This window comes from Anomalospiza imberbis, chromosome 5 (assembly GCF_031753505.1).
Source record: "Anomalospiza imberbis isolate Cuckoo-Finch-1a 21T00152 chromosome 5, ASM3175350v1, whole genome shotgun sequence".
NCBI classification, from domain to species: domain Eukaryota; kingdom Metazoa; phylum Chordata; class Aves; order Passeriformes; family Viduidae; genus Anomalospiza; species Anomalospiza imberbis.
The window spans coordinates 60,863,344-60,890,139 of NC_089685.1; the positions used below are offsets into that span (position 1 = coordinate 60,863,344).

General features: G+C 44.5%; 1 protein-coding gene across 2 annotated transcripts; it reads right to left on the reverse strand.

Annotated features, from left to right (window-relative positions):
• Positions 1–939: 939 nt before the first annotated feature.
• TMEM184B (transmembrane protein 184B) lies at positions 940–18,786 on the reverse strand. Of its 2 annotated transcripts, XM_068191234.1 has the most exons (9): positions 18,526–18,786; positions 16,043–16,208; positions 12,669–12,759; positions 12,065–12,140; positions 8,831–8,922; positions 8,371–8,540; positions 6,231–6,425; positions 5,309–5,332; positions 940–4,265 (listed from the first exon to the last, which is right to left on the reverse strand). In XM_068191234.1, exons 1-9 carry the CDS (start codon positions 18,724–18,726, stop codon positions 4,024–4,026), a joined length of 1,257 nt encoding a protein of 418 aa, XP_068047335.1. In that variant the 5' UTR covers positions 18,727–18,786; the 3' UTR covers positions 940–4,023. The 2 variants fall into 2 exon arrangements, with proteins under 2 accessions (XP_068047335.1, XP_068047336.1); XM_068191235.1 differs by lacking the exon at positions 5,309–5,332.
• Positions 18,787–26,796: the final 8,010 nt, after the last annotated feature.

Here is a 26,796-nt window from a genome sequence, read left to right on the forward strand (position 1 = left end):
GGTCATTCTTGAAATTGAGACAGAGCTGTGTCAGGTGTTCTGTTTCCCTCTGGCTTTGCTGCAGGACATGCTCAAGAATGTGCCCAAAAAAGATGGGATGGGGGATAGCTCATGGCTTTTTAGGACAAATCCAGATTTATAGTCTCTGAGAGAAAAGGGCTAAAAAAGCATGCTTAATGCTGAATACCACCCCCCAAAGCACTTGCTTTCAGGAGCAGTGCAGCTGTGCTGAATCAGCTTTTCCCGGGAAAGATAATGCTTTTCACTACAAAAATTCCTTCCAGGCTGTCCTTGGACCAGGTGCAGGGCATCTGTGCCCAAAAACTTCACTGTTGAGTGACCTTATCACCTTACCTGTGAACAGCAAGGAAAAAAGCAGTGAGCTACCCACAGATGGCAGGAGAAGGGGAAGAAGTGTGGAAGGCACCTTATCAGGAGATGAAGCCAGGCCTCCTCCCTGTGTGGAAAAGCCACCCTTCCTCAGAGCTGAGCTGGAAGTGGTGAGCATGTTCCAAATTCCCAGGTGGGCCATGTCCCCAGCAGGCTGCAGCACTCAGGAAGGTTTGGAGGTTTGACATTCCCATTCCCTCTGCCACTGCAAATGGCCCCAGCCCCAAACACTGCTCATGGAAGAAAATCCCAAAGCCATTGTTTGCTGGGGCCCTCTGCCTCCCATCAGTGTTTTACAGTGAGAACCTAAGGAAGGATTAATCTCTACTCCAGGTTTTCGATGAATGGGTTTTACTCCTGCCTTGGGCCAGCAGTGGTGTCTCAGCCCAGAGTGCTGCAGTGATGCTTCTCCATCAGCTCCTACACAGACATCTGGAGCTTTCCTTCCGAGAAGAGGACAAGAGATCCTGACCCACCAAGCCTCAGTCCCTGCAAGGAGGAAAAACTCAGAGAAGTCACCCAGACAGCACCACACAGAGGCAGCTTGAGTACAATCTATATTATCTCTATATTTTTTATTTGTCATCATATTTGCTCATTTCTGCGGAGTATAATGTCACAAAGACCAAAATAGAGAGCGGCTTGTCGCTGAGCTCACATCAGTTAAACACAATAGGTACAAAACTAGGTGACTCTGTCTTATTTATCATACTTTTTTTTCAGTCATTTATATACAAAGAACTACTCTATATGGAAAAATAATAAACAAATCCCATGGGTATGTTACATAGTAAACAAAAAAGGAAGGAAGGAAGGAGAGCGGAAGCAGGTGAGGGAGAGCAGCTCCAAGGGTCTACTCCTGGAACCAGCACATTTCTTGGGTCCTGGGCTACCATGAGCAGACTGACAAGACCATGGATGCCTTGGCCTTCTTGGTCTCAAGCTCTGGATCTCACATTTGTTCCTCCATCACACAGTGGCTTCAGAGCCAGTGCTTGTTCTGGCATTTGCCGGTCATGAGGAACAGCAGGAAGCTCAGTGATGGATGATTTTGTGTGGTGTTAAAAAACATAAACATATATATATATATATATATATAAAATTATAAAGTAGGGCAGCTGGCTTGTTGGGTACTAGCTCACCAGGCTCCTCCAAAGGCAGCTGGTGCAAAAGACTTATACTTGAAACCATTACACACAGGATGCTTTGAGAATATCCAGATCTTCTGCAGAGTGCATATATATATATATATACACACACACATATATATATATATGTATGCAGGAAACATTTCAAAATAAGTTCTAAGACATGCTTCTCTAAGCCTAGACCACCTTCATGCTCAATGGGGCAATCACACAGATTTCAGCCACCCAAATGCAACAAAGATTGGGGGCAGTAACCAAGTGATACTGGGACATCATCAAGGCCTGCAAATGCAAAGAAAGGGGAGGATGGGATCATGTCCCATGCCCCACTTTCCTAAGAGAGAGTAAAATCAGTATCTCACATGAAAGGAATATTAATCAAAGCCATAGAAAACAGAAGCAAAGTCTATTCAACCTTCAGCCCTGCTTTCCAGGCAGCTTATGCATAAGGAAATTTTACACCAAGCCCACACAAAGCCTGGCAGAGTGTGTTTGCATGTCTAATTAAGCAATCACAAACTTAGGAAAATTAATAACCAACAGCATGGCATTGCAGGATGTGTGTGAATGGGGAAATCCAGCAGTAGAGAAGCTGCTGGATCCACTGATCCTCCCTCCAGCTCCCTCAACAGTACTGCTGCTCTCACCTGCTTCACCATCCCCTAGAAACATCAGTACAGGAGCAAGCACTATCCTTAAGCTTTCCCCTCACAGCAGGGAGCAAACCTGCCTCTCTTCAAGCCCTTTTGCTCAGCTTGGGCAGAGGTGCTGAATAAATGACGTGCTCTTCTCTCACTGTCGCTTCTGAGACACTCAGTGAACAAGCAGATGGATCAGGAAACAAATGGAAAGGTAAACTCCAGGCAGTGAACCAGAGTCCGGTTCTCCTAGCAGGACAGCAAGGAGCAATCAAGAATTTGGTCTGAAGAATCAAGAAGAAGGTCTGCTCCCAGCAGGGGAGGTGTAAAAGCAGGAGAGGAAGGAGAAACTACAGCTGAACACAGCAGCTTGCTCCAATCTCTCAATTTTGCTTCCTGCTTGCAGGTAGGAGCATCTGAGCTGTAGCACTTGAGTGTGCTGCCCACTTTTCTCCTAGATAATTTTAAGCAAGCAAGAGGCATTTCCTGGTCCCTGGATAGATCTACAGAGGGATCGCTTTTGTTGTGGCTCCACTAAGTACCCATGGGTTCATCCAAAACCCAAGAGAAGCAAGGGGAAGCTTCTCCCACTTCCATGGATGCTGGTTCCACCCTTGATAGCACTGCAGGTGCAGCAGAGCCTGTGAAATGTGCAGCAGCAGCAATTGCTGCCTGAGAAAATAAAAGGGACAAATTTGACCAGCCAGGTCATGTCAGGTTTCAAGTCTGCTCCAGTCTGCCTCAGAACAGCTACAGAGATAAAAAACAAAGGAGTGTGCAACATTCCTTCCTGAATATTCCAGCCTAAGGGTGAAACTTGTGTAGCTCAGGGAAAGTCAGTGATGATGAGCATGGGGAGAGCTACCTGTGAGAGACCAGGACCTGCTCTGGCAGCTACCTCTAACAGGGGCAGATGTGATGCTGGGGGACAGGAAACAAGAAGAAAAACTGGTTTTGTGTTTACATATCTTCCCTTCCCAAAGAGGGGTGAAGGGGCCAGAGCTCTACAAACTTCCACCATCTATCACAGCCAGTCCTGAGTCTTGTTAGTAGGAGAAAGATGCTCCAGGGAGGCTTCCTGCCACAGGAACGCCAGGGAGATGGGAAGCTTGGACACCTGGTGATTAAAAAACTCCACCCTTGCGAAAAGATAATTCCATCCCCACTGAGCTTCAACAAGCTTTTATAGCTATTGGGGATGCAGGGAGCCAAGGAACATGAAGAAAGCCCTGTCCTTTTCCCCTTTGCTCCCTCAAGTGACTCCTGGACTCATAACTAGGTGCTCAGGAGGGTGGGGACAGATGTTCCTTACTTAGCACTCATGGCAATGGCTATTTAGAAAGACCAGTCTCTGGTCTGGTCCTCAGGAACGCTTATGGCTGCATCCCCATCCTAGTTCCCAAGGATCACGGAGATATTAGTACCAGGGAGCTGAGGAGAAAACTGTGCCTATATCAAGCATTCAGGAAAAGAAATAGAAAGCAGTCAGGTTGTCCTGTTAGGAAAAAAACCAAAAATATTTTTGGCTACAACTCTAGGCTCTGGTCAGTCACACTCCACACCAAGCTGGGCAGGTGTGGGAAGCCAGAGCCCCAAACCCCTGGAGCTTTGCTTGAATCAATTCAAATTGATTGCTGCCATAAGGAATGGGCTCGAGCGTGGAGTCCTGGCCATTCTGCCACCTCCGCATTGCTCATTGTGTCCGTACCCACAAAAGCTAATGGGAAGTGTCCACTTCTGCAATCTTTACTCTCTAGGAAGTGATATGACTTGTTTCTGCATTAATAAATTATTAAAAAAAAAAAAAAAAAAAAGAAAATGACAGCCTGTGCTGGCAGTTTCCCCTCCTAGAATTCATCATCAGAGCTCAGCAAGAGGGTCTTCTCGTTGTCACGGGCACCAGAGCAGCTGTGGGAGCGCGAGATCACATGGCTGCCATTGCGCCAGGGGGGACCGTGCTCCAGTGTCGACTGCTGGGTGTACTGCTGGTAGGCTGGAGAGAAGTTGTGGATCGCATCTTGGACAATATCATGGGGATTCATGGTCTCCTTGAGGCTGCTGGAGATGCTCTTCATGGGAGCACAGCGACCTGTTTGGATAAGACGGGAAGGGGCAAGTAAAGAACACTGCTGCCTTCCCCACACCCCTTAATACGAAGGTAAGGACAACAGGGAACATGCAGTCCTAGATCCCGCAAAAGGTGCGTTACAGACTTCCTTAAGCAGCTGCTGAGGAAATGCCACACAAATAGTGTTGAGTTTTACCAGTGGTGCTCCTAAACCCAGACACTGTGAGCCAAGTGAATCTACCACAGCACCAAATGGGGGACATACCATGAGAACAGGACACACCCACAGTGACAACCTCCACTACAAACTATTGGTGCTGGCCTGGGTGTGCAATGAATACAGTCAGGTAGGGAGGTGCTCCTCTAACACTTTCAGAGGACAAAAACTAAGTAAATTCTAAAAATATAGGAGAAAGGGCATTTGCCATTCCACTCACTGCAAATTAAGACTGCTAGGTAGTATCGAAGTGCCCATGGGAAAGAGTTCATATGAGTAAAAAGCAACACAAAGTTAGGAAAGGAGGGAAACAGGCAGTACTAGGGGCAGAACTACCCCATGTCTCATGGTGATACCATGAAGAAAGCAGCAGATGGAGAATGTACCACCCAAGTGCTAAGCACAGAGGGAAGCTGTGTCTCCTTCTAGGAGCCGCCATGTCTCATGGCTTCTAGGTTTCTTTTCCAGTGTGGGCTTCTGGCTCTGCTCAGTTCTGGGGATGAGCTCCCTAGAGAACCAAAGTATGCTGATCATCTGTGGCAATTATAAAAGTGAAGGGAGGCTGGGGTGAGAGCAGCTCCTTTGAGAGCCTGCACATCTCTTCAGAGAGAGAGTCCCGCAGCTCCGACACAAATGCTCTAAAGCTATGCCTTAATGCCCACACATCTGTTTTACTACTTGTAATCCAGACAACCCTAAAGCAGCTGTGTGAGGCAGTGGAGTCACAGACTTGCAAGGAAAGGGGAACAAGGGACAGGGCAGGTTGTAGGCAGGCTGGGAATCAGGAGATAACAGCATCCCAGCTAAATACCAACTGAGACAAACACACAAAGCATGCTGTACCTACCGTATGGCCCATATGATGGAACAGCTGCATCAGGGACCAGTGGCCAAAGCAAGGGAGAGATAAAAGGAAGAGGAGAGAAATACAGAGACAGAGAAAGAGGAAATAACAAGAACTGAACAAGGCCCACTGCAGAAACATTCCCCACTGAACTGACCTGTAGTTTTACCCTTTCATCACCCATAGATCTCATCTCTCCCCCACTGCAACCATTGTTCTTCCAAAACCTCTGGCTCTGGCTGGGATGGAGGGGTCACCTACACTGACACTGCCCAAGGGTTGCTGTGTTCCAGGACCTCGGCACAGATCTCCCCCAGGATGAAGGAATCCCTTTATTTGGAAAGCACTGCATAGACTAGTGTTTTCCACACTAGGCACAAAACCCCCTTTTCCCAGAGATAACATCCATTTTCCTCTTCCCCAAAATAAGAATCTTCCTTATAGCAGCCCAGCCCTCACAAAGTCATTACAGGAAGATCCTCCTGCTCCGTGACAAACATATTGCCAAAGCACAGCCTCATCTTCCCAAGCCAGATTCAAAACAGAGCCTGTTTTAGGCCCTGTCCCTCCTGCCTTCAGTCTGTTACACAATCTGAAGCAATGGAGTTCCCCTTTGGGGAAACAGGAAGAAGGACAAACCCATTCTACCGAAACAATGCAACATCTTACAGCCTTCAGGTCTGCAACAAGTTGTCGTGGGTGGCATACTGGGGAACTGAAAAGGGAACAGTGCAATTCAGGCAAGGTTTCTGCCCTGGAGAATTGTTGCACAATAAATCTGTTCAGACACCACACAGGAGGGGATATGGTGTTTTCCAAGCTATCGGGTTGGGAGTTATATCGGTGTGCTGGCTGCCCGAGGGAGCAGTCTCCACCCAGTCTTACTGCCAAAGAGACAAGCCATATGCACTGGCATGCTTCCTACCTTGGGCATCAATTCTCTTGTCCACATACACCTTGTATGTGAAGGCATGGCGCAGGGCAATGGCTGCAAAGAACATCTCCACACAAATGATGAAGTCTTGATAGCCAGCAGCTACTGTGCCTTCACCCACAGACACATTAGCAGAGTGAATTTTGGGGATGGCACCACACTTTTCCAAGATGGCCAACAGCATCCCTAAACAAAGTAATAAGTTCATGTAAATATGCAGAAAACATGGCCTCACAGTAACTGCAAAAAATGGAAATAGGTGTTTGTGCTGTATGTCCTAGACACAAGCCCACTCACCACAGGAGCTACAAACAGACTGGGCTACAAACACACACCTATGGTCACTTGTACAACAGAGAAAGGAAGAATAAAATTAGACAAATACATTTAAGGCAAAAAATGTTCAAACACTGATCCTCTTCTATCCTCAACTGATACATAAACTGTGGAACTAACTGCTGTAGGACTTAATCAAGTCCAAAAGGGTAAGAGGAATCAGATATTTCTGTAAGCAATCCTGTGATCTCAGTGTTGTCCCAAATAGGTTCTTTCACACAGTGTGCAAGAGGCCAATCCACACAAGAGTCAAAGTATTTGGCTTATTTACAGATCTGCATAGAAAGGGGTGCTGGCTGGCAAATCCACAAAGCCAGCATGATGACTACCTAAGCTTTTTGCTATTTATACATTTTACCAAACAAAGCCACTAATGTTCCTTGGCTAAAAATTACCCAATTCTCTTTTTAATTAGGATTATGTCTTCTATTGGTTAATGAACCTCTCCCTGCTGATGCTAATTAGTCTGTATGCTCAGTCTCTCTCTCCTCTGGAGTCGGTGCGTTCTTGGGTCAGTGGCCATGATCGCCCCCTGCCAGAATTACCTTTTACTCTGTTGGAGCTGACTCAGCACAGTTGCCGAGCTGTCTTTATTAGTTTCTTCCTTACCTTGGGGTTTCTGCCAAATGTCTCTGTGGCCTGTAAATTCTGCATTCTTCGAGTCCACTATCTGTGGTACATCCCTCTTCCCAAGCTTTGTTAACCTCCCCTGAGGTCACTGAAAAATGTCAATCCCTAAACCTTAACAAGGCAGCTCTACTGTCAAGTAATTAATCTTTCTAACACTTGGACATCACATGGAGCTTGTTTGTTAGCTCCCGTTTCACAGATTAAACCTCTTTTCTTGTTGATTAGGCTTGAAAGCATACAAAGATCAATCACCAAAGAACATACTTTCTTAAGAAAATTTTGACATATTCCACATTTTGCAACATCAGCACTTGCACTAGCTAGAACAAAAACTGAAGTAACAGAATTTTTCATTTAAGCATATTAGTGTTTTTGACACACTGTAAGAAAGAGGTTTCTCCCTGTCCACAGCTTAGTGGCTGAAGAATTTCAGGGAAGACAAAGTGTGTGACCAGATGCCTCAAGATAATAAACCAGACAGCTTATTAGTTTGTCTGTAAACAGGAAGGATGGGCTATACTCCAACAGCCTGAATTCCATCTAAGTTCCTACTCAATTCATCTTTGAAGTGCAACTCAGTAAACCTAAGTAGGGCATTGAACAGGGAAATGCTTAGAGCCAATTAGTCAGAAGCACTAAGCTTCGGTGGAATTTCAACTTTCCGACCGTGCCTCTGCTTCATGTGTATGAATTCTGAGTGTCCTTCTCCCAGCAGTGTTTCTGTGGCGGTACACACTGCATCCAGCCAGCTTGCTCCTTCACATACACCACAGACATACTATTAAATTTTTATTTATAGAGCACTAAAAAAGCACTAAAACTTTTTAGATGTGTTGCTTTAATCAATAAAATGGCAGCATGCAGATAAAATGTTGGCAGCTTGTGCTTTATGATTGTTTCAGGAATGCAGAGAACTCTTCACCCTATCAGCTGATTTTGCCAGATACATGTTCTTGTGCACACGCACACAGGGATAATAGGAATTCAGGCGCATATAAACAAAAATTAAACCGAGCAAACAGCTTTCCCATAGAAAAGCAATGAATGACTATAAACCAAATGGAATACAGAAAGACATTTTGTCTATTAATCAACATCTGCTCTTGTGTCTGAGCCCCTGCAGAGAGCTCATTGTGTCTACCAAGGGAAGGGAAAAGCAACTCACCTTGCCAGAAGGACAGAAAGATGACAGACTTCACCATGAAGAACTTGAGGACTGGGCTATAGGGACTGAGTAGCTCACGTGTGGCAAAGTAGAAAAGGAAGAGGGCATACAGTGCCAGGCTGACAGAGATGTTGTAGATGATCGTCACATAGAGGTAGCCACTGGTTACACTGAAAAGAGAAGATATATATGAATGCCCGAAACTTCAGCATGTTTTCCCCTTGCCACTGTCAATGGAAAGTTCCAAGATTCCATTTCTTTCCTGCCTCCCTGTCCCATTCCCACTCCCAAACCAAGGTAGAAGAAATATGAAACTAATAGAGGGCTACTACCTCTGCCTTCTTTTCTCATGCACATCAACCCATGTACTCCCATCTTTTCCCAGCACACACACAAACAATAAGCAAAGCCAGGCAGAGAAAGGACAGCCAAATCTTGCATGCTAAATAAATAAACTTACTCAAAGTCACCATCCTGGTACTTGCCGAAGGCCTGAAGGATGACTGTGCTGATCGCCATGAGGGGCTTCACCACACAGAACTGCAGGGTAGCCTACAGGAGTAAGAGGGGAGGAATGAGAAGGCAGGTGGTGCAAGAGCACAAGCTGCCAACAGCATCACAATGGAGTGTCCGCTGGGACTACTCAGCAAGGCAACACAATCCAGCCCCAACAAGATGTCTGACCCTGCCACTTGCTAATTGATTGTGCTTGAGGACTGCAGCACCCGAAAGGAGATGAAGGAGTTTCAGAAGATGTTCATGTGCTATCTACTTGTCCAGAATGGGAAGAAAAGCCTCTCTGTAGGGTTGTTCCTAGAAGCTGTCAGCCCCACTCTTCCAGAGCTGCTTTTCACAGGCTGTGCAGCAGCACATATATGCACTGTAACAGTATGAAAAACAAAAAATCTCACACTGCGCTATAGCACAGAGACAGCAAGTTTAGCAGAGACATGCTGGGGAAGGAAAGCAAACCCCAGTCCATATCTGTCACAAAGTCAAGCAAGAAAGTCCCCTGGATCAGAGGGGAACCCCGCTGTTTGAGGAGGAACTTTTGACAGCTGCCACAATATTCAGGCGTTTTGTAAACGCAGCAATGTGTGTTGCCACACACAAGTTAAGAGCTATTCTGTTGTCATCCACATGACCTTTACTGAATCTCCCCAAAGATTCCGTGGCACTTGGGATCAGCTCAATCCATTCTGCCTGTATAAACTACTGCTCCTATTGGGACTGAGTGTTCTCTCAAAGCCACCGCATTCCTCAACTTTCTGCAGATGTTGAACTTCAACGTCCTAAAAAAAGGAAAGACTTATGGCCCTAAAAATATCTCCCTGAAGAGATGTGACCTGTATCTCCCTGAAGGAGGCTGGAAGAGCCTGGGTAGGTGCTGATCTGTGTGCATGTGGGGAGGGCTGTGTATGGTAAGAAGGTAAAACAAAACAGTAATAATTGCTTTGGATACGATGCAATTTGTTAGTGGTCATAAGACTTCAAGGAGATTAAAAACCCCAGCACACGCCAGTTAGTGAGTCACTTTAAATATGTGAACTGGAAAAGGTCAAGTTAATTGGTAAACAACTCCCTCCTCTGAGCTTCCCCTCCTTCCGATCTGGGGACATTCTAACCATTTCCCTGCAATCCAAACCACCACGTACTATTTTTAGCTGCTTCCCTAGAAGATGCTATAGCATATGGGGAGCACATGGATGGTGTGTGACCCATGTGTGAGGGTCACCAGACAGAGGCCCAGCAAAGAATCTCGATCAAGACATCTTTAAGGAAACTGTTGTTATATCACACCGCAGGCAGCTGCACCCCACCACACTGCTGGTGGTCCACAGGCAACACAGGCAGACTGACTGACCCACAACAGGCTTGAGAAAAGTTGTGGGGGGATGATGTGAAGGTGATAAGAAAAAAAATTTGCAACACACAGATTCCTTCAGGATGAAGGGGACCAGAAAGAGCAGAAAATGGGTAGGTGGTGATGGGAGGCAAAAGAAGTGCCAGAGATACTGAGAACAGGGCAAAAAAAGGCAAGGTGTTCCTTTCAGCACATTCCTCTTCCTGATCACCACCATGGTGGATACTGCACAGGTCAGCACTGACATTTGTTCTGTTGCCCTTTTGCACCAGCCTTCCCTGGAATTTGCCTTGAAAGGTCTTCCCCAAAAATCCTGGAAGTCTAAAAGTACCAGAAAGTGAATCTTGGCATCAACAATTTCTCACCAAGACAATATTTAAGTTAAAGTCAAGAAGGATGGAAGTATTTAAGCATCTCTTTGCAATACATCTCACTCAGCCTCCACAGCAGGAGTGCAGACTCAGCAGTTAGCAAAGGGCAGGCATGAGTAAAAAAATTGCTACCAGATACCAGCAAAAGGAAAGCAAAATATCTACCAAAGACAGAGTTACCAAATGAGCTGGGATTTGTGGAGGCCAGCAGAAAAAATACACCTTCCCCATTCCCCATGGTGTGCTTCTAGTCTTCACTGTTTTGGACAAGCTTTCCAAACAGACATGTGCAAGCCAGGTAGTGACTGCAAGAGGCTGTGGGACATGAGAAGCAAGAAGTCTAAAGGAAATTATTTCTCCAGCATTCATTCACTTTCATGGGTGTTACATCTGCTTACAATATATTTAAAAGGTAAAAATTAACATTAGGAGCAATAAGAATAGGTAATGCAGTGAATCAACCAAAGGGTGTCCAGATGAAACCCACGAGAAACAGCTGAAGCAACATACTGGATTCAGACTAGAAAAGTATGAGGCAAGAAAACAGAAAAGCTGTAAGGACAAAATATAGGGCAGGGACAAATAGAACAGATATGCAAAATAAATGATCCTTTGAAAATGGCCATTGTGCAGCACAGCTTAACACTGGATATTACCACGAGGCTGCCCTGTACTCTTGATGTTCCTGCATATTGCTAAAACACAGAAGATGTGCCATGATGTTCAGGAGAAGCCAGGGCAGATATCTAGATCTGCTGACTGAAATTACAGTGACCTGAGTCCTTTCAAAGACCCAGACCTGCTTCACACTGCCTCCACAGAAACCTCCTGTGTTCATTTCAGCAAGTGAGCAAAGCCTTGAAATCACCTGCTGTTTCATGACAGCCAGAGGTGACTGACCTGCAATGAGCAGGCAAGGGTTGTATAGAGGTTTAGGCCTCCCCCATTCACCTGCCCTCAACATACCCAGCTGAGCACAGACAGACACACATGGTGAGCAATACTTGGTTCCTCCTACAAACCAATGTGTCATGCTTAACCTCCACCCCTCCTCGGCTCCAAACCACAACAGCAGCACTGGGAATTCAGGGGGCTGTTACACAACTGTGGGGTGTCTGCGACACAACACAGACATCAATGTTTTAGAGCTGGGACCTCTGTCATCCAGAAATGAAAAGAGTTTCTTCATAGGATAATCATCACTTCCAGGAGATAACTTGTGTCTTAAACTAAGGCCTTCCTCATATGGAGTTGAGTAGAAAATGATAATATCATTCTTAACATATTTAAATCATTCTTAACAAACAAACCAACCTTGAAGCACCTCCTCTTCTCAGAAGTCTGCAGGCCTCTCAAAATGCTATTAGAGCCCTCCCTCAAAGATCTCAGAAATTCAGCAGCAAAAGGCACCATTGCCACCCTCACACATTTAATTTCTGCAGAATGCCCCAGCCCGTACCTGTTTGCAGAATCTCAGGAATCCAATTGAATATGTCTTTCCCCACAGGCAACAAGTCCCGTACACACAGCTAGACCTGAAAGAACCAACACAAGATGACAGAGTTCACAAGCAAGACTTGGGCAAGTGTGCAAATCTTTATCTACCTCTCTGCAGCAAAGTTGCAGGACTGGTGCTTTCTCCAAAAATGACTGCAGTTACAGCCATACCCTCTTCTCGAGACGTGTCTAAAACAACATCCTGACTATCTACTGCAATTTTTTTTCTTGTCACTGAGCAGCATGGGGAGAAATATAGATCCTAGAGGAGACAGACACAATCAACTGAAGACAGAAAAGATTTAAAGGAGGAGAAGGGACTAAGAAAATAAACAAAGGAATAGGCAGATGTCCAGAAAAACTGTGAATCAGTCCAGCTTGCCTAAGAGGATGTGATCAGCCTGATCTGTCTCAGAGCAAGGTACTGGTAAATCATCATCATCCACACTGCCCAGTTCCAGCAGACATTTGCCACCTGACACGGTTTTTTCAAGACAGGGATAGAGAAATAGTAGATGGGCACAGAAGGAGTGCAGCGTCATGCTGTAAGCACAATAAATACTCACTCAATTGGTTTCCCTCTGATCTCAGACATGATGGAGCTCTCCCCTCCCAAGTACTCATAGCAGAGGCTGAGAAAGTTGTATATTACAAAGGCTGCAACGACATCAATCACAGTAAAATGATAACCAACTTCAAAACAGGTGCAAGGACCAAGAGGATAGGCAATAGACCAAACATTAGCAGGGAGTGCTTATGCAGCACCTTTCTCTTCAAAGCACTCCAGATTTTCACTGCATGTATCATCCTAACTCAGAACTCACAAGACTATCTGAACGGGAGTTTGGCCAAGGTCCCAAGCCAGTTCCATGACTCATGTCAAAAGGGTCACAGAACCATTTTGAAACTGTGGTCAGTCTGTTTTATTTGGCATCTCTAAATTGCCACTCTTTACAGGGTTCCTGTGCATTATTTCAGGACATTACACTGGTACTAAATAATCTGGAAAAGGTATCTCGGATCCATCAGCCATATGTTATCTCCTGTATTTAACCTTTTAGCTGATGAACACAGCTTGTCTCTACCAGGTAACCAGACTATAGACATAAGAGTTGGAGAAACAGAGAGCTTATAACAATCAGTGAAACTCTGTTTTCATGTCTTGTGGGGACTTTTGTAAAACAGGCTCTGTGCTTCATTTTCTCAAAAAGATTAAATTTCTTGTATGCTGAATAAACTTCTCCTTAGGCCACTTCTTTTCCACCTTCCCCAGACACCTGTTACAGATGACAAACAGACTGACCACTAACACTGCCCCATTTCAGTTCCCCATAACTACAGCTGTATCTCCTTTTCATGGGATCCAAACTCACTTAAATGTGCATGAAGTGAGCCTGTATACACCCTGCCACTCTCTTTACTTCTTATAATTGCTATTGGACCCTTGAAGTTGTGAGATTTTTTAGGGCAAGGACTATACTTCTGCATTTGACACAGACAGCCCTGGGGCAAAATGACAGACTAGATGACCCTTATTGCAACATTATATTCTATGGTCACCTGTATCTGGACATTCCCTGGAATGTCAACACCCAAATCCTGCTTTTTGCCCCGAACAACTGGGATAGAAACAGCAGTCTCAAGGAACTTTAAAATAAGAACAGAAACGTAATAATGTACAACATAATGTACAATGTTCAGCAACTGAGAAGCTGATCTCCCTAGGCAGCCAGTTATTAGACCTGAGGTCAATTTTTCCACATGAATGATCTTCCAAAGTCAGACAAATTCTTCTATAAGCATATAAACTATACCCTGGCAAAGAGATACTCCACGGTGCCCAAAACACTTACAGTCTCAAAACACTGTACTTATGGCTTGTAGACATGTCTGACTGGCCAGACTGCTATGGCACATAAAAGCCAGTGGTATACATGCTTCTTTGTATGTAATTGGGATATTGTTATTCTATCTGTAATCCTTATTATTGAACGAAGTTCACACAGTCATAATTTTGCCAAAGCTTTAATTAGGACAGAAAACACCAACCACGGAAAAATTATTTAAATAACTGTGGTAGCCCCTTTTGCCTTCAATCTTCCTGCAACTTAACTGACAGCACCCAGAGGAAGAAAAGCTAAGCTTTTCCTATTGTCCTCCAGTGACCCCTGCCCTCTGATGTGGTCATTACAATACCAGCTGCCCATTCCCCAAGCACTAGGGAAAAGATGACATCAGAGGAAGAAAACAAAACAAATAAAAGGAGAGAAGTGTCTGCCCATTCATCCCAAAAAGAAGTGCTAACTAGCAAAGCTCATCACACCAGCAAAGAACTCTTCTCCCATTCCTGATCCACATCCATCAGATGGTACTCATGATATCAACATAACAAAAAAGAACTCCAAACAAATCCTACTTGTGTCAGTGTTTCTGACACCCTGGTTTCTACAGAAGCAGTCACATGAAAGAGCAAAACCAGAACAGGCTCCTCCTAACACACACTACAAAATACAGTCGATAAATGGCTTAAGACAACTTTCAAAATTTATTAGTAAGGTCTTCTTCCACCATTCCCTAATTGCCCACTTTGCAATGAAAACCTTTCCAAAATATAAAGAAGGTGGATGGCAAGAGACAAAAAGGCTGTTTTGAAGCAATCCCCAGAAAAAGTGAGGGAGAGAACCTGCTTTCCAAAGGTGTCTTCACCTCCACTTGCAGTTTTCTCACACAGGCCAACACACCGGGGTGAACTCCAGAGCACCGGCAGCCCCCCGAGCAGATGCTCAAATGCTCGCAAACTCCCAGAGCAAGAGAGGCAGAGGGATAGCGGCTGCTGCCAGGAGAGCAGCAGGCTTCCTGCTAGACCTATACACACGCACAGGGCGGGGAAAGAAAAAAACCCAGGCCCCAAACAAAGATGCTTTCTTGCATCATGTGTGCACATTTGCCATCTGCTGCTGCATCCAGAGCATTTTTGTGGACTGAAGGAAGGCCTGCTGGTCTTTTCAGCTGATTAACTTGTTCACATGGCAAGGGGCAACTGTCTACATTGTAGACCTCAGCAAAACAACTACACCAATGATTTAGTATTTAATGAGGGTATGGTGATAAATTGTCCTCAAAAAGACACTGCTAGAGTGCAGCATCTCCTACTGAGTGAGTAGAGGGTTCTTACAGGATGAGACCAGGAGGGAAGTTACAATAGCATTCAGGAAAGCAACCATTTCCCTCACATACAGTGCTAGTGGTATTACATCACTGCAGCAGATATCCAAAACCAAGCAGGTGCTCATCCTGAACACGGCACCTTCTCTTCTACAGGACTTGAAAGTACTTTACACCTCGCCAGCCCCAGCACTTGGCCACTGTGCTACCCTGTGCAAGCACACAAGTGGCCACAGGATGGGACCAGAAGAATACACTGCTAACAAGCTGCACCAGGAACACAGGACAAAGCAAGTGTCTTGGCTGCTAAGTGCTGTTAAAAGAGACAGGAGCTAAGAAATACGTCACTTTCTAACACCCAGATACCACCAGATTTTTGGCTTCACCAAAATCTTTTACCTTCCTGAAGCAAAGGACCCCAGAAAACCATAAACTTAAGTCTCTACAGAACCCTGGAGGGAAGGTTCATGCTCACAGGCCAGTGAGGGAGAGGGTCAAGTTGGACAGGGCTTTGAGCAACCTGATCTAGTGAAAAATGTCCCAGACCAGGGCAGGGGTGCTGCACTAGATGATCTTTAAAGGTCCATCCTGAGACAAACCATCCTACCATTCTATGATTTTCAGTCACTAAGGAAGCCATGGTCATCCAGTTGGGCACACCATTCAGCAGTTGACAGCGATGCTCTCTCCAGAAATGCTGCTCTCAACCAGAAATAAAGTTCTCTCAGGGCAGAGACTTCCCACCCTCCCCATCTTCTGACTGACGTCTCCTTACCTTCATAGCAGTCCCGCACTGTGCCAAAGTAAACATAGTACTGGTCATTGGTGAAGAACAGGAGACTGAGCCATGAGTCAAAGGCATAAATGGGCACAATGAAGAGGATCCGAACGATGTAGCGCTGTTCATTTGGGCAGCTGTAGCAGCGGAGATGCATGTAGATCTGAGAGACGGAGAGGGGAGACCGGGATCAGCGGTTTATGGAGCAGAGAGGAGAAAGTAGAACTGGAGAGTCAATTGGGCCAGGAAAAAGAAACTCAGTAAATCACCTCTCAATTGCCTCCAGCAGCCTCAAGGTGATGAACATAAAAGAAAAGATAAATCACTGTTATCATATGGCATTGATATAGCAACCCTTAGTTTGCAGATGGGGGGGGGAAAGAGAGGGAAGAGAAAATGGAGGCATTTCTAATCTAGTTTCTTATAGGGAATTGATTTATTTTTACATCAACTTGCCCACATTCTTTTTGTTCATACCTTTTTTTCCAGTCATCAGTTCTACATTCCTGCTATCCTCTTTTAAGTCCCTAAGATTCATAACGCGGTTTTTCCCTGAAAAGGCAAAGTGTGCACACTTAAGCGCACACTGGTTGTGAACACTCACTCTTTTGGCTGTTTTGGATGCTTTTTGAGACTTCACCTGACACAACCTAAGAGAGCCCTTTACAGCACATCCCAAAGCTGATAAGCCACAGCCCATCTGCTCAAAAGGTGTTATTCTGCACATGGGTGACAGCACAGCCACAAAGGGTCAGCCATCAAGGGAGCACTGAGCTCATGCAGTGTGCTCAAAGGAACCACACAGTTTGCTCTGTCTGACTGCACACATGCCAATCCCTCTAAGTCACTGGCTGGGGGAGTACAGCATCCCCACCCTTCCCTCTCCCACCACTCACAGTTCCTCAGCCATCATTAAATCCTAAGCACCTAAGATGCTTTTATACAGAATACCCACCTCCCCGAAAAGGTATTGACCACAAGCACACCCCGAAGATGAGCACAACCCCTGTAATGCCCTAATAACACAGGCAGAGCTTCAGCACGATTTGTGGGTACACTCTCTTGACCACAGAGTCAGGAGAGGCAAGGCCTCTGTACAGCAATTCTCATTGAGCTGCTGTCCCAGCTGCCGGAATTAGTAACAGCCAGCTGAGTACGTATGTGCCTCACCACTGACTGATTCTGCTGCCTGAAGAGGTACAAGCATTCGTTTGAAACTTCACCCTGCATTTTGGGGTGCTGTGAGGATTCTCCATAGACTAAAAAAACATACACTAACAATCTCATCTTTCCACTGTAAGGGAGAGGGGCTTTTGTCTCCCCAGCTGTCTGTTGCTTGTTCCTTCCAGGTCAAAACTGACCGAAAGGCTCACAAATACTTCTGTTTCCTTTCCCTAAGAAGTGCTCAAAATACTTCCGATTCCTCTTCTTAACCCATGAGGAGCTCACAAAAAGCTCATTTCCTGAAGAGAACAGGTTGAAAATAAGCTAACAAACCTTAGAGATATTTTTGCCTTGCGACAATCCCAGTGACACATCTCATCCAGCACACAGACAGCTGACACCAGAGTTCAGATGACTCCAAGCTTTGCCCTTGGGATGTCAAAAGAGCCCTGTGATCCATGTGCCTAGGAGAGCACAGGACCTGCTGCCGTGTAAGAGCACAACAGCGTTGCAATCAATAGTGTCTCTCTGGCACTGACCCCCACTGTTTTCTTCAGAGAAGGGCATTAATGCCTAACTGTACAATGTTATAATGCAGAGGAAAATTTCTTCCTACCCTCAGCAGGTGATCAGGAGCAGGGGATTTGACAGGAGGATACATGGCACTTGTAATTGTTACCCAAGATGGTGAAACTGCAGGTGTTACTCTTATTCATCTGTGACTAATCCATTTTTTACCTTCACTAGCCCCTGCACTCCATCAATAGGCTGTACTTTTCTACATTCTAGTCATCACTCTGGAATCTACAATCCAACAGGTAAAAAACATGGGTTGATAAATAACAGGGCTTGTGTTTCCCCACTGTATTTTTCAGTTCACATGACAACTGCATGAAAGAGAGGTACAGAACAGGATGAAGGGTTTGACTTATTCAGGCTCCCAGGACACCTGCCCCAGAGAGAGGGGAGAGGGAAAAAATTAACATGAAACATTTCCTGCTACTCCTTTCCACAGCAGAGTTCAGCCTGTGGAATCCTGTGGCACAGGAGATCAAAGGAGGGATGTCAAACAACAGGTGACTAGGATCTTTTAGCTAACAGCTGACACAATTTAAAAAGTGGCAATATTCAGCTAAAGACCTGTGAAAGGATGACCTAAGAAAACACACCTTTCTGCAAACCTTCAAGAGATGGCTAAATGTTTTACATCTGCTAGTTTTAAATAGTGTGCTTCCTCTCCATCCACACTATGGAAATGGTCTGTTCTTCATGTGGGGAAAAGGAAAGGATGAGAAGTACAAGTGACAGGGTTTTACCTGATGGCAGGTGATGAGCAAAGCTGTCCATACAAAGAAACCTGAGATAGCCTGAGCAGCAGTGGTCATGAGGAATATTGGCTGCTCCACAGCCGTGGGGCTGCCATCCTCTGGCATCCAGGAGAAGTTAGGAGCCACAGCAGGAGTGGTGGCAGCTGACCCCAATCTGGGGGCTGCAGTGACATCAGTCATCATAATCATGGTGCCTTTTGGTGTGAGGTTCCAGTTGGGATTGCTAAGGAGCTGCCCACGGGCCAAGACCTGTCAGGGAAGAGAACCACAAAGCAATTGAACCCAGCTGAAAGGATAGGACTTTGCATCTCTCACATGCCTTCCACCAGGCTGCTCACATGCTTTGTGAACAGGACCTGGGTAAGTCTGCCACTGCCACCCCTCGTGATATAACAGATCATGTGGTACTCAAGAACCTCTGACAGCCCCCCAGAGATCATGAAATCTGGCCACTGCCATCATCACCACCCTTCTGCAATAAAAATATATAAGATGAATACAGCATTCACCAGAAATCACAGAATCATAGAATGGTTTGGGTTGGAAAGGACCTTAAAGACCCATCTAGTTCCAAGCCCTGTGCTATGGGCCACGGACTCCTTCCACTAGACCAGGTTGCTCAGAGCTCCAACAAACCTGACCCTGAACACTTTGAAGGATGGAGCATCCCTAAGTCCTCTGGGCAACCTGTGCCACTGTCTCACCTCTCTCACAGCAAAGAATTTCTTCCTAAAATCTAATGTAACCTACTCTCAGTTTAAAGCCATTTTTCTTAGTCCTATCACTACACATCCTTGTAAAAAGATCAGAAGGAAGTATCTAAACCATCCCTACTGGAAGATGACAGGCACACCTAAGTTAACATCTCTATTTTCCATAAGAGTACAGGCTATTCTGCTGTGTCCTAGTGTCATGGTTAGCCTGCCAAGCAGCAACAAGAACATGTGCCACAGTGTCCCTGTGCAGGAAGGGAGCAGGGGCAAGAATATTCTAATTCTTCCAGCAAGCAATGCCCACTTCTCCTACAGCCATGCTGAAAACCACACTCAGCCCAAAGCACCCTCATTGAAGGATATACACTGAAAACTCTTTTATCAAAATTTGTATGGCATGGTACATTTAGCCAGCCTGTTATTAATGTTACTAACTTTGCATTGCTTTCTACATGATGTGAATTTAACCTGATTGGCTTTTAAAAGCCAGCTGACAGATAAAAACACATACAAAACACAAGAATATGCAAGATTTCAAAAGAGCATGACCCTTGGCCATTTCCTGGCTAAAAAGCTATCTTCTTTCAATGGAACAAATTCTTGAAGGTCTAAGATCTAAAGTAGCTATTATTTTCAATTTGGTCATAAGCAGGCTCTAGTGTGACCTCTGGATTGTGGGAAGATAATCCACTTAAACCAAGATCACAAGCAGGCAGCCATTGGTTCTATCCATTAGAAGAGCTGCTTCTGATGTGCCTACCAAAGGGAACAGCAGAATATTGCCTTCTTCTGATAACCTCCTAATATTTTTCAGAAGAGCACTTCTATAAAAGCTCAAGTCATTGCTCTTACACAGGCCTTTATGATCAGTGGATGGAAAGGGCTTTAGAAAGGCCAATGATCCATTGCCAGAGTTTACAGCTGCACCAGGGAAGGACACATCTGTCATCTACTGACAGGTTGTTACAGAACACAAAAGAGAATATATGTTCACAGAGGAACTGCCCCAGCCCTGCTCCACCTGAAGCCACAGCACAAACTAGGGAACAGGTACCCAGTAAAAGCAGAGTGCCAGCAGCAAGTCTTTTCCACGTGCACACTAAGGCACGAAAATGGCCCCTTTAGCACAGGCTTTTCCAAAACACACTCATATCACTGGTGTGCAGCAGTCTGATGTTACCTTATGTCACACCTTATGTCTTATTATAGGTGGAGCTGCACAAGTACTGTGTTTTAATTTACAAACTAATCCTCAAATTTGGCTTTTCTTTGTTCTTTCCAATATATCCCTGCTCTGAGTTACAGCTTTTCATAACTGCATGTACAGTAGAATAATTCCTGATCAGTATAGGAAATGTAACTTAAGTTTTGAGCTTCTAAGCATACACACACACACACACATTTCATCATCTGTACTATATCTAAAAATTGGGAGAGATGGAGGCTGGGTGGAGATGTCACAAGTTAGCAAGGCTTTTATTGCTTTTAAAAGAAAGGGATTTCTACCCAAGTAACTTCTGAAGCAACTGAATATGCACAGTGCTGAGAGTGCTTCCACAAAGCTCAAGAAGAGCACATCTACAATGAAATCAGAACAGATGCACCTGTGGTTAACCTAGCTCTAAATAAAGTCCAGCCAGCTGCAGTCCTGCACATCCCAGTGCACTTTGGGAGCTATGCAAGACAGGAAGCTGCTAAGCCCTTCCAAAAGTTCATGGGGGAGAGGATCGGCACAGCAGACCACAGGTGTCAGGAGAAACAGGACCTGGACCTCCACACTCGAGCTAATCAAACCACATCAGCAGCAGAGACCCAAATGCAGCAGCAGTAACATCAAGAGAACTGAGGATCTGAAAGGGAATTCCTCTGTGTCTCTGTACTCATTTTAAAATAAGTGAAAACAGCAAAAAGTGATCAACACGCATTTTGTCATGACAGGGGATAGTATTCATAAGCAAGGTCAGTCATAAATCGAAGCTGTGTATGTAATCTTAACACTGCCCCCTTGTGATTATACACCAACACCATTAATTACAGGATTGTGCATCATTCTTTACCTAATCCCCTTCAATTCACACAGTCATTGAAATTATTAACTTTTTCCACCACTGCATTCTAAAAGAAAATATACAAACTCTCTTACAAAACAGGGTTTACATATCCTACCCAAACTCCAAACCACCTCACCCATGAACACTCAGGGTTGCCCCTGAGGACAGCATTTTATTTCCTTGACATCTTCTATTGGTTCTGTGCATCAGTTTGCAGTTTATTCTCCTTGCTAGTGAAACACAAAGGAATGCTGTACTCCAAAATCCACAAAATTAAAATAAACCTTCCAAATTATCCCTTCTAATCTCAAGTCCCATACATCACAGCTAGAGTGACAGGTATAAGTAGTGCACAAGACTGTTGTTACGAAATTCTACTGTATGCAAGAAGCTGAAGCTGTAAGAGCAATTCCATATATACTACAGACCTTAAGAAACAGGTATACTTATACTATATACTATACTTAAGAAACAGGTAATGGCACAGATGACTGAAGCCTTAACTAGGAAAGTGGAGTTCAGCTCATTCACTACCACCAGCTCAGTCTGCTAGCTCCTCTTCTGCCTTTTTAAAAAGAGCATTGTGAGGGTGGGCTGTGGCAACTTGTCTCAACAGGCCTTGCTTCTGAGATGTCTCTTCCCACTGTGCAACAGGACACAAGCCCAGAAATGCTCCAAAAAGGCAGTGCCTGGAAAAATATCACAACAAAAATACTGCCTTGATAAGCTACAGATCCAGTACCTTGGTATCAACAGCTTCCCTCTTACCTGACACTGTGAATGTGTTTTGACACTTATTTCTTGGACACCCACCTCCATCACAGCCCAAGCCAGTGCCACAACCACTTTCCTGCTTACTGTCATGCCTGGGTAAAAAGGTACTTTCCAACAGCCATAAAGCTATTCTCTAGTCACCTCCATCACCTCCTGGCTGTGATCTCTTTCCTGGTGCTCCTCCCAGCTGGCTGTATTTCTCTGTTGTTTCTTGTGCATTTTAAGCTCCCTGGGACAACCATCTTTTTGTTCTCTGTCCATACAGTTCCCAGCACTGCAAGGTACCAAACCACGAGGAAAGCGCTTGACATTACCATATGTCAAATTAGGGGCATTTGGAAAGTCAGATTGCCAATGCAATACAAACCAATCTAATGCATAATAAATTTTGAAGCATTGTTTACTCTTCTGCCATATCCTGTTTTCTCTGCCCACCTGTTTCATCATTGCTTTCAGTTCAAGGAAGAGTAAAGTTCCTTGCACACTTATTCTCCCTCTCTGGAGAGCTCTCCTAAACATATCAAAGGAAAATATTTCAACACTTCTAAATTTCGCTCTTGAAGCTTTCCCCATCTCCAAGTGACTACTTTGCTCCCCCCGGAGGCAACCTGCAACATAACAGGACCACAACAGAGACCCAGGAAAAGCACCAAACTTTGGAAACTGGAAACAAGCACACATAAAAGTACACCTACATAAACACACAGGACTTTTGGATGCAGGTTAGGTGTATTCCAGGATGGCCACAAGAAATTTGGATCAGAGCTAGTATCATTCCTCTGCATGGGTTACAGGAGTTTCTGGCAGTGCTGAGGTCTATGTGAGGTCTATACACAACCACCTCCCAACGTGGAAGGCAGGAATCACACCCCCATCCCCTACAAGCTGTCACCTATTCCTGCCCAGATGTCATTACAAGTTATGTACGTTACAGCAAGACAAGGCCTTGTGCTGTCAGGGCATTAACTTAAACACCAAACTAGTACCTCTTACACTTACCTAACACATCTTCTGAAAACACTTTACAAGTATTGGGGGGATGCTCAACGCAAGGAAGGGAAAAGAAAACAAAACAGAGCCTGTGCTATTTCTATCAAGATAACTATCCTGATAAAAACACAGAGATGCAGAACACTGTTACAAATAGCCTTGATAGAGATGAAGCTCCAAATGGCATGAGGACCAGTTCTCTTAATGACATCACACAGATGTAAAGTAGCAGGGATGTGTCCACGTGGCCTGCAACCACAGAAAAACCAGCAAACTAGTTCTCCATCAAGAGCAGATTGCCAGCCCTGAATCTTTTGGAAACAGAGATCTCCTGTCTCCAACATTAACATGGCAGCTTCTTCTGCTGAAAATAAACTCAAAACAGAAAACAGACAGGATGTGGCAAAAGTGAAAGCAGAAAACTTCATTCTTGGCTTGCATAAAGGCATGGAAAATGTTACCACTGAGGAGGAGCTATTTCTACATAAAGATAAACAAACATAAATATGAAAACCTCACTTCTGACGAAACAGAAGTGGTGTAAGAGGAGGGGAAAAAAGGTTCAGGCGTGGTCCTTCAGTTCCATGGGGTACATCTGAATATTCAACCACAACCTAGTAAAGGAGGAGATGTTTGCCTGCTCTGAGCAAGACCTACCCCAGTGCCAACAGGAAAAGAACCCCAAACAAAAGGACTCAGAAGCTGTTCTCTCCCATCTGCAAACACAATCTGTGTTTTTAAAATAGATCATCTCATCCAAGGCTGAAAGTATTTAATTTCTAAACTGCGGAGTGAGCAAAGAATGATACACAAAGCTATCCCATGAAAGAGTCTTAACAGCTAAGCCTCTTTCTGCTGTACAAGACACAAACCAAAAAAACACACACAAGCTGGCTGCAAGGCTCTCCTGGAGAGCCAAGAGACAAGACAATGTTCTTCCTTAAAACTTACTCCACATTTACATTGCTTTACATATCCACCATACTGAACTTTGTTAAAATTCCACAAAAGCATTTTCCATTCCCCTCAAATTCTTATTTCTTCAAGAGATTCTCCATTAAATTATCTTTATTCTGGATTCAAAAAGGCCAATACAGAAGTGCCATGCAGTAGATAAATCAGAGCCTGAATGTTCTGCATTTATTAGGACACAAGCAAGAGCTCTATACTAGTGAAAGCAGCAGCTTAATGTTTTTGACAATGTGCCCTAGACTTATAAGGATCACAGGACAAAATGGTTCAATATTTATTTTAGACCATTTTAATTATAACAATGCCTAGAACTGCCAACTGGGACCAGCTCTTTCTATTGTGCTAGGTATATATGATAAATAATTAATGTAAGGTGTTTTCAACACCCAAAGGGATGGCATCACCAGCTGAAATGGCAAAAGAGAGGAAAAGGAGTAGTAGATAGGACAAAATAGTCACCGGCAGAGCTGAAATCAGTGATACCAATCCAGGAAAAATCAAATGCTTTTACATTTATTACTTCTTAAATTGCTTTTGCTCTCTGGGGTGGCATCTATTTTACTTAGCTATGAGACACGAAAAGGTCCCAACAGTGCATTTTTAAGCTCTCCAGAAGCACTCCCACAACAATCAGAGTTAAGTATGTGACCTGGCATGCAATTTTAACTAGTACAACTCATTTACATTTTACTGCTCATGCTGGGCAATGCTTTCTTAAGTTCAAGTTGGTGAAAGTCACCCCACCAGACACACCTGACACACAGGCACACATGGGTAACTCTGAACACACATGAGCAATGCTGTGCTCAGTCACAAGACAGGCACTCACCAGACTCACAAACACACGCAGTGCTTGCATCTGCAGCTGCTGCACCCCATGTCAGCTTAACATGCTTGTCTGTCTGCACAAGTGCAAATCCAAATGCAGTTCTCCTCAGGGTTATTTCTTTAGAGTGAGCAGTCTGAAGAGATGCCCCAGTCACAATTTCACAGTTGTCGGTACAGTCAGTGGAACAAGGGGAGAGTGTCACTGGGACAGAAGACCAGTAGGGTCAGCAAGAGTGGAGCAGGGAGCCATTAGCTCAGAAACAGAAGGCAGAGGAGTCAGGCACCTAAGGCAGACCACGCCACATGGCAAGGTACACACCCATAAGCCATACTCAAGAGATGATCCGATGCCTACATACACATAAGACCGCACTGTACACACAAACAATTTAACCTTCAACAAGGTCACACCCCTATGTTCCTCATTTTAGGGAAACTAAAATCTGAGAATACCACAAAAATCTTCTGCGCTTGCAGCTCACACAGCCCCCACCCATTTTGCTAGCCTATAGTCATCCTAAGAGAAGCTTCCCCTCCCCATGTGCCCATTAAAAAAACTCAGAATCAACAACAAAACCCTTTTACCCTGAGCCATGCACTCTTCTTTCCAGAGTTTTGTTCTGCTCTATTAATTTCTGTTGTCTCACTGTATTTGCACAGCCCTCCTCCCCCCATCCTCCTCTTTTTTTTTTTTTTTTTTTTTTTTTTTTTTTTTTTTTTGTGGACTGACCCACATTGTGATAGGTCAATATCTAACATCCAGTCCCTTTTTTGGAAGGAGACAGGAAAAAGAGAGAAGGGGGAGGGAAAGGAGGAGAAGGGATGCTCCCCAACCTTCTCTGCTTTGAGAACAATTTCAAGTACACTTGGGCCATGCACTGCATCCCTTTCCCATACTCCCAACAGCCCAACTCCACACAAACCAGGCAAGCCCTCTGCTCCCAGGGGAGAAGCACAGAAAGAATGTCAAGATATTCTGCAACTGGCAGAGGGGAAAGAGGCAAGAAGAATAAAGGATGTGTTGTAAACAGTTGTGTCCCACATGACAGAGGATGTTTGTATTTCATTTTCCAAACTCTCAAGAACAAAGTCAAATCAGAACTTATTCCACCACCACCTGCATTCATTGTTTCCCACCACCAAGTGCCAAGACAGGGTAGAGAACAGTTTTAAAGTTACCACAACATATGCAGTTTCTTTAAGAAGAATCAGAACTCAAACTCTACAGCAACATGGAAAAGTATTGAACTTGTGGCAGTCACACACAAAGGAAGTTTTTCTAATACATTAGAGTATACTTTTCCACCCAGAAGGTGACATATAGAATCTATCAGATCAGATCCATACTTCAACTTAGCAAGTAAATGAGCTGAAAGAACCCAGACATCTTATCACAGGTCTAGGCAACTGTGCAGTGGTGCATATGAGGGCAATGGCATATCTGACTTCCCCAGCAATCATTCTCTGATGCACACATGTAGCAGTGATGAACACTGCAGGAGTAAAATCAGTGATTCTCAACAAAGCACACAAGGCCACACTGACTATAAAGCCATTTTGTTATTGCTGCAGTAACAACTGATTGGCTTGTTTTTGTTTGTAATTTGTTGCTCTTTTTTTTTTTTATTTTATTTTTTTCTCTAAACCTCTGGACATAGGATACAAACATCCTTCCTAATTCCCCAAAATAATGAACTTCTAAATTCATTGCTACTATCTAATGTTAGCCCCTCCACACTTCTTTCCTGCCCTGCTACTTCATCAAGAAAAATAAAAATACTACAGAGGCAAAGTTCTGCAAGCTGAATTAGGACCTTTGTATTCCTGGACTCGTGGGAGTCTCTTTATACCAAAAGCCATCAGCAGCAATGCATCTTCGCTATACAGAAAAAAATCACACCAAGCATAAACCTGAGAGGGTGCATGCTTAA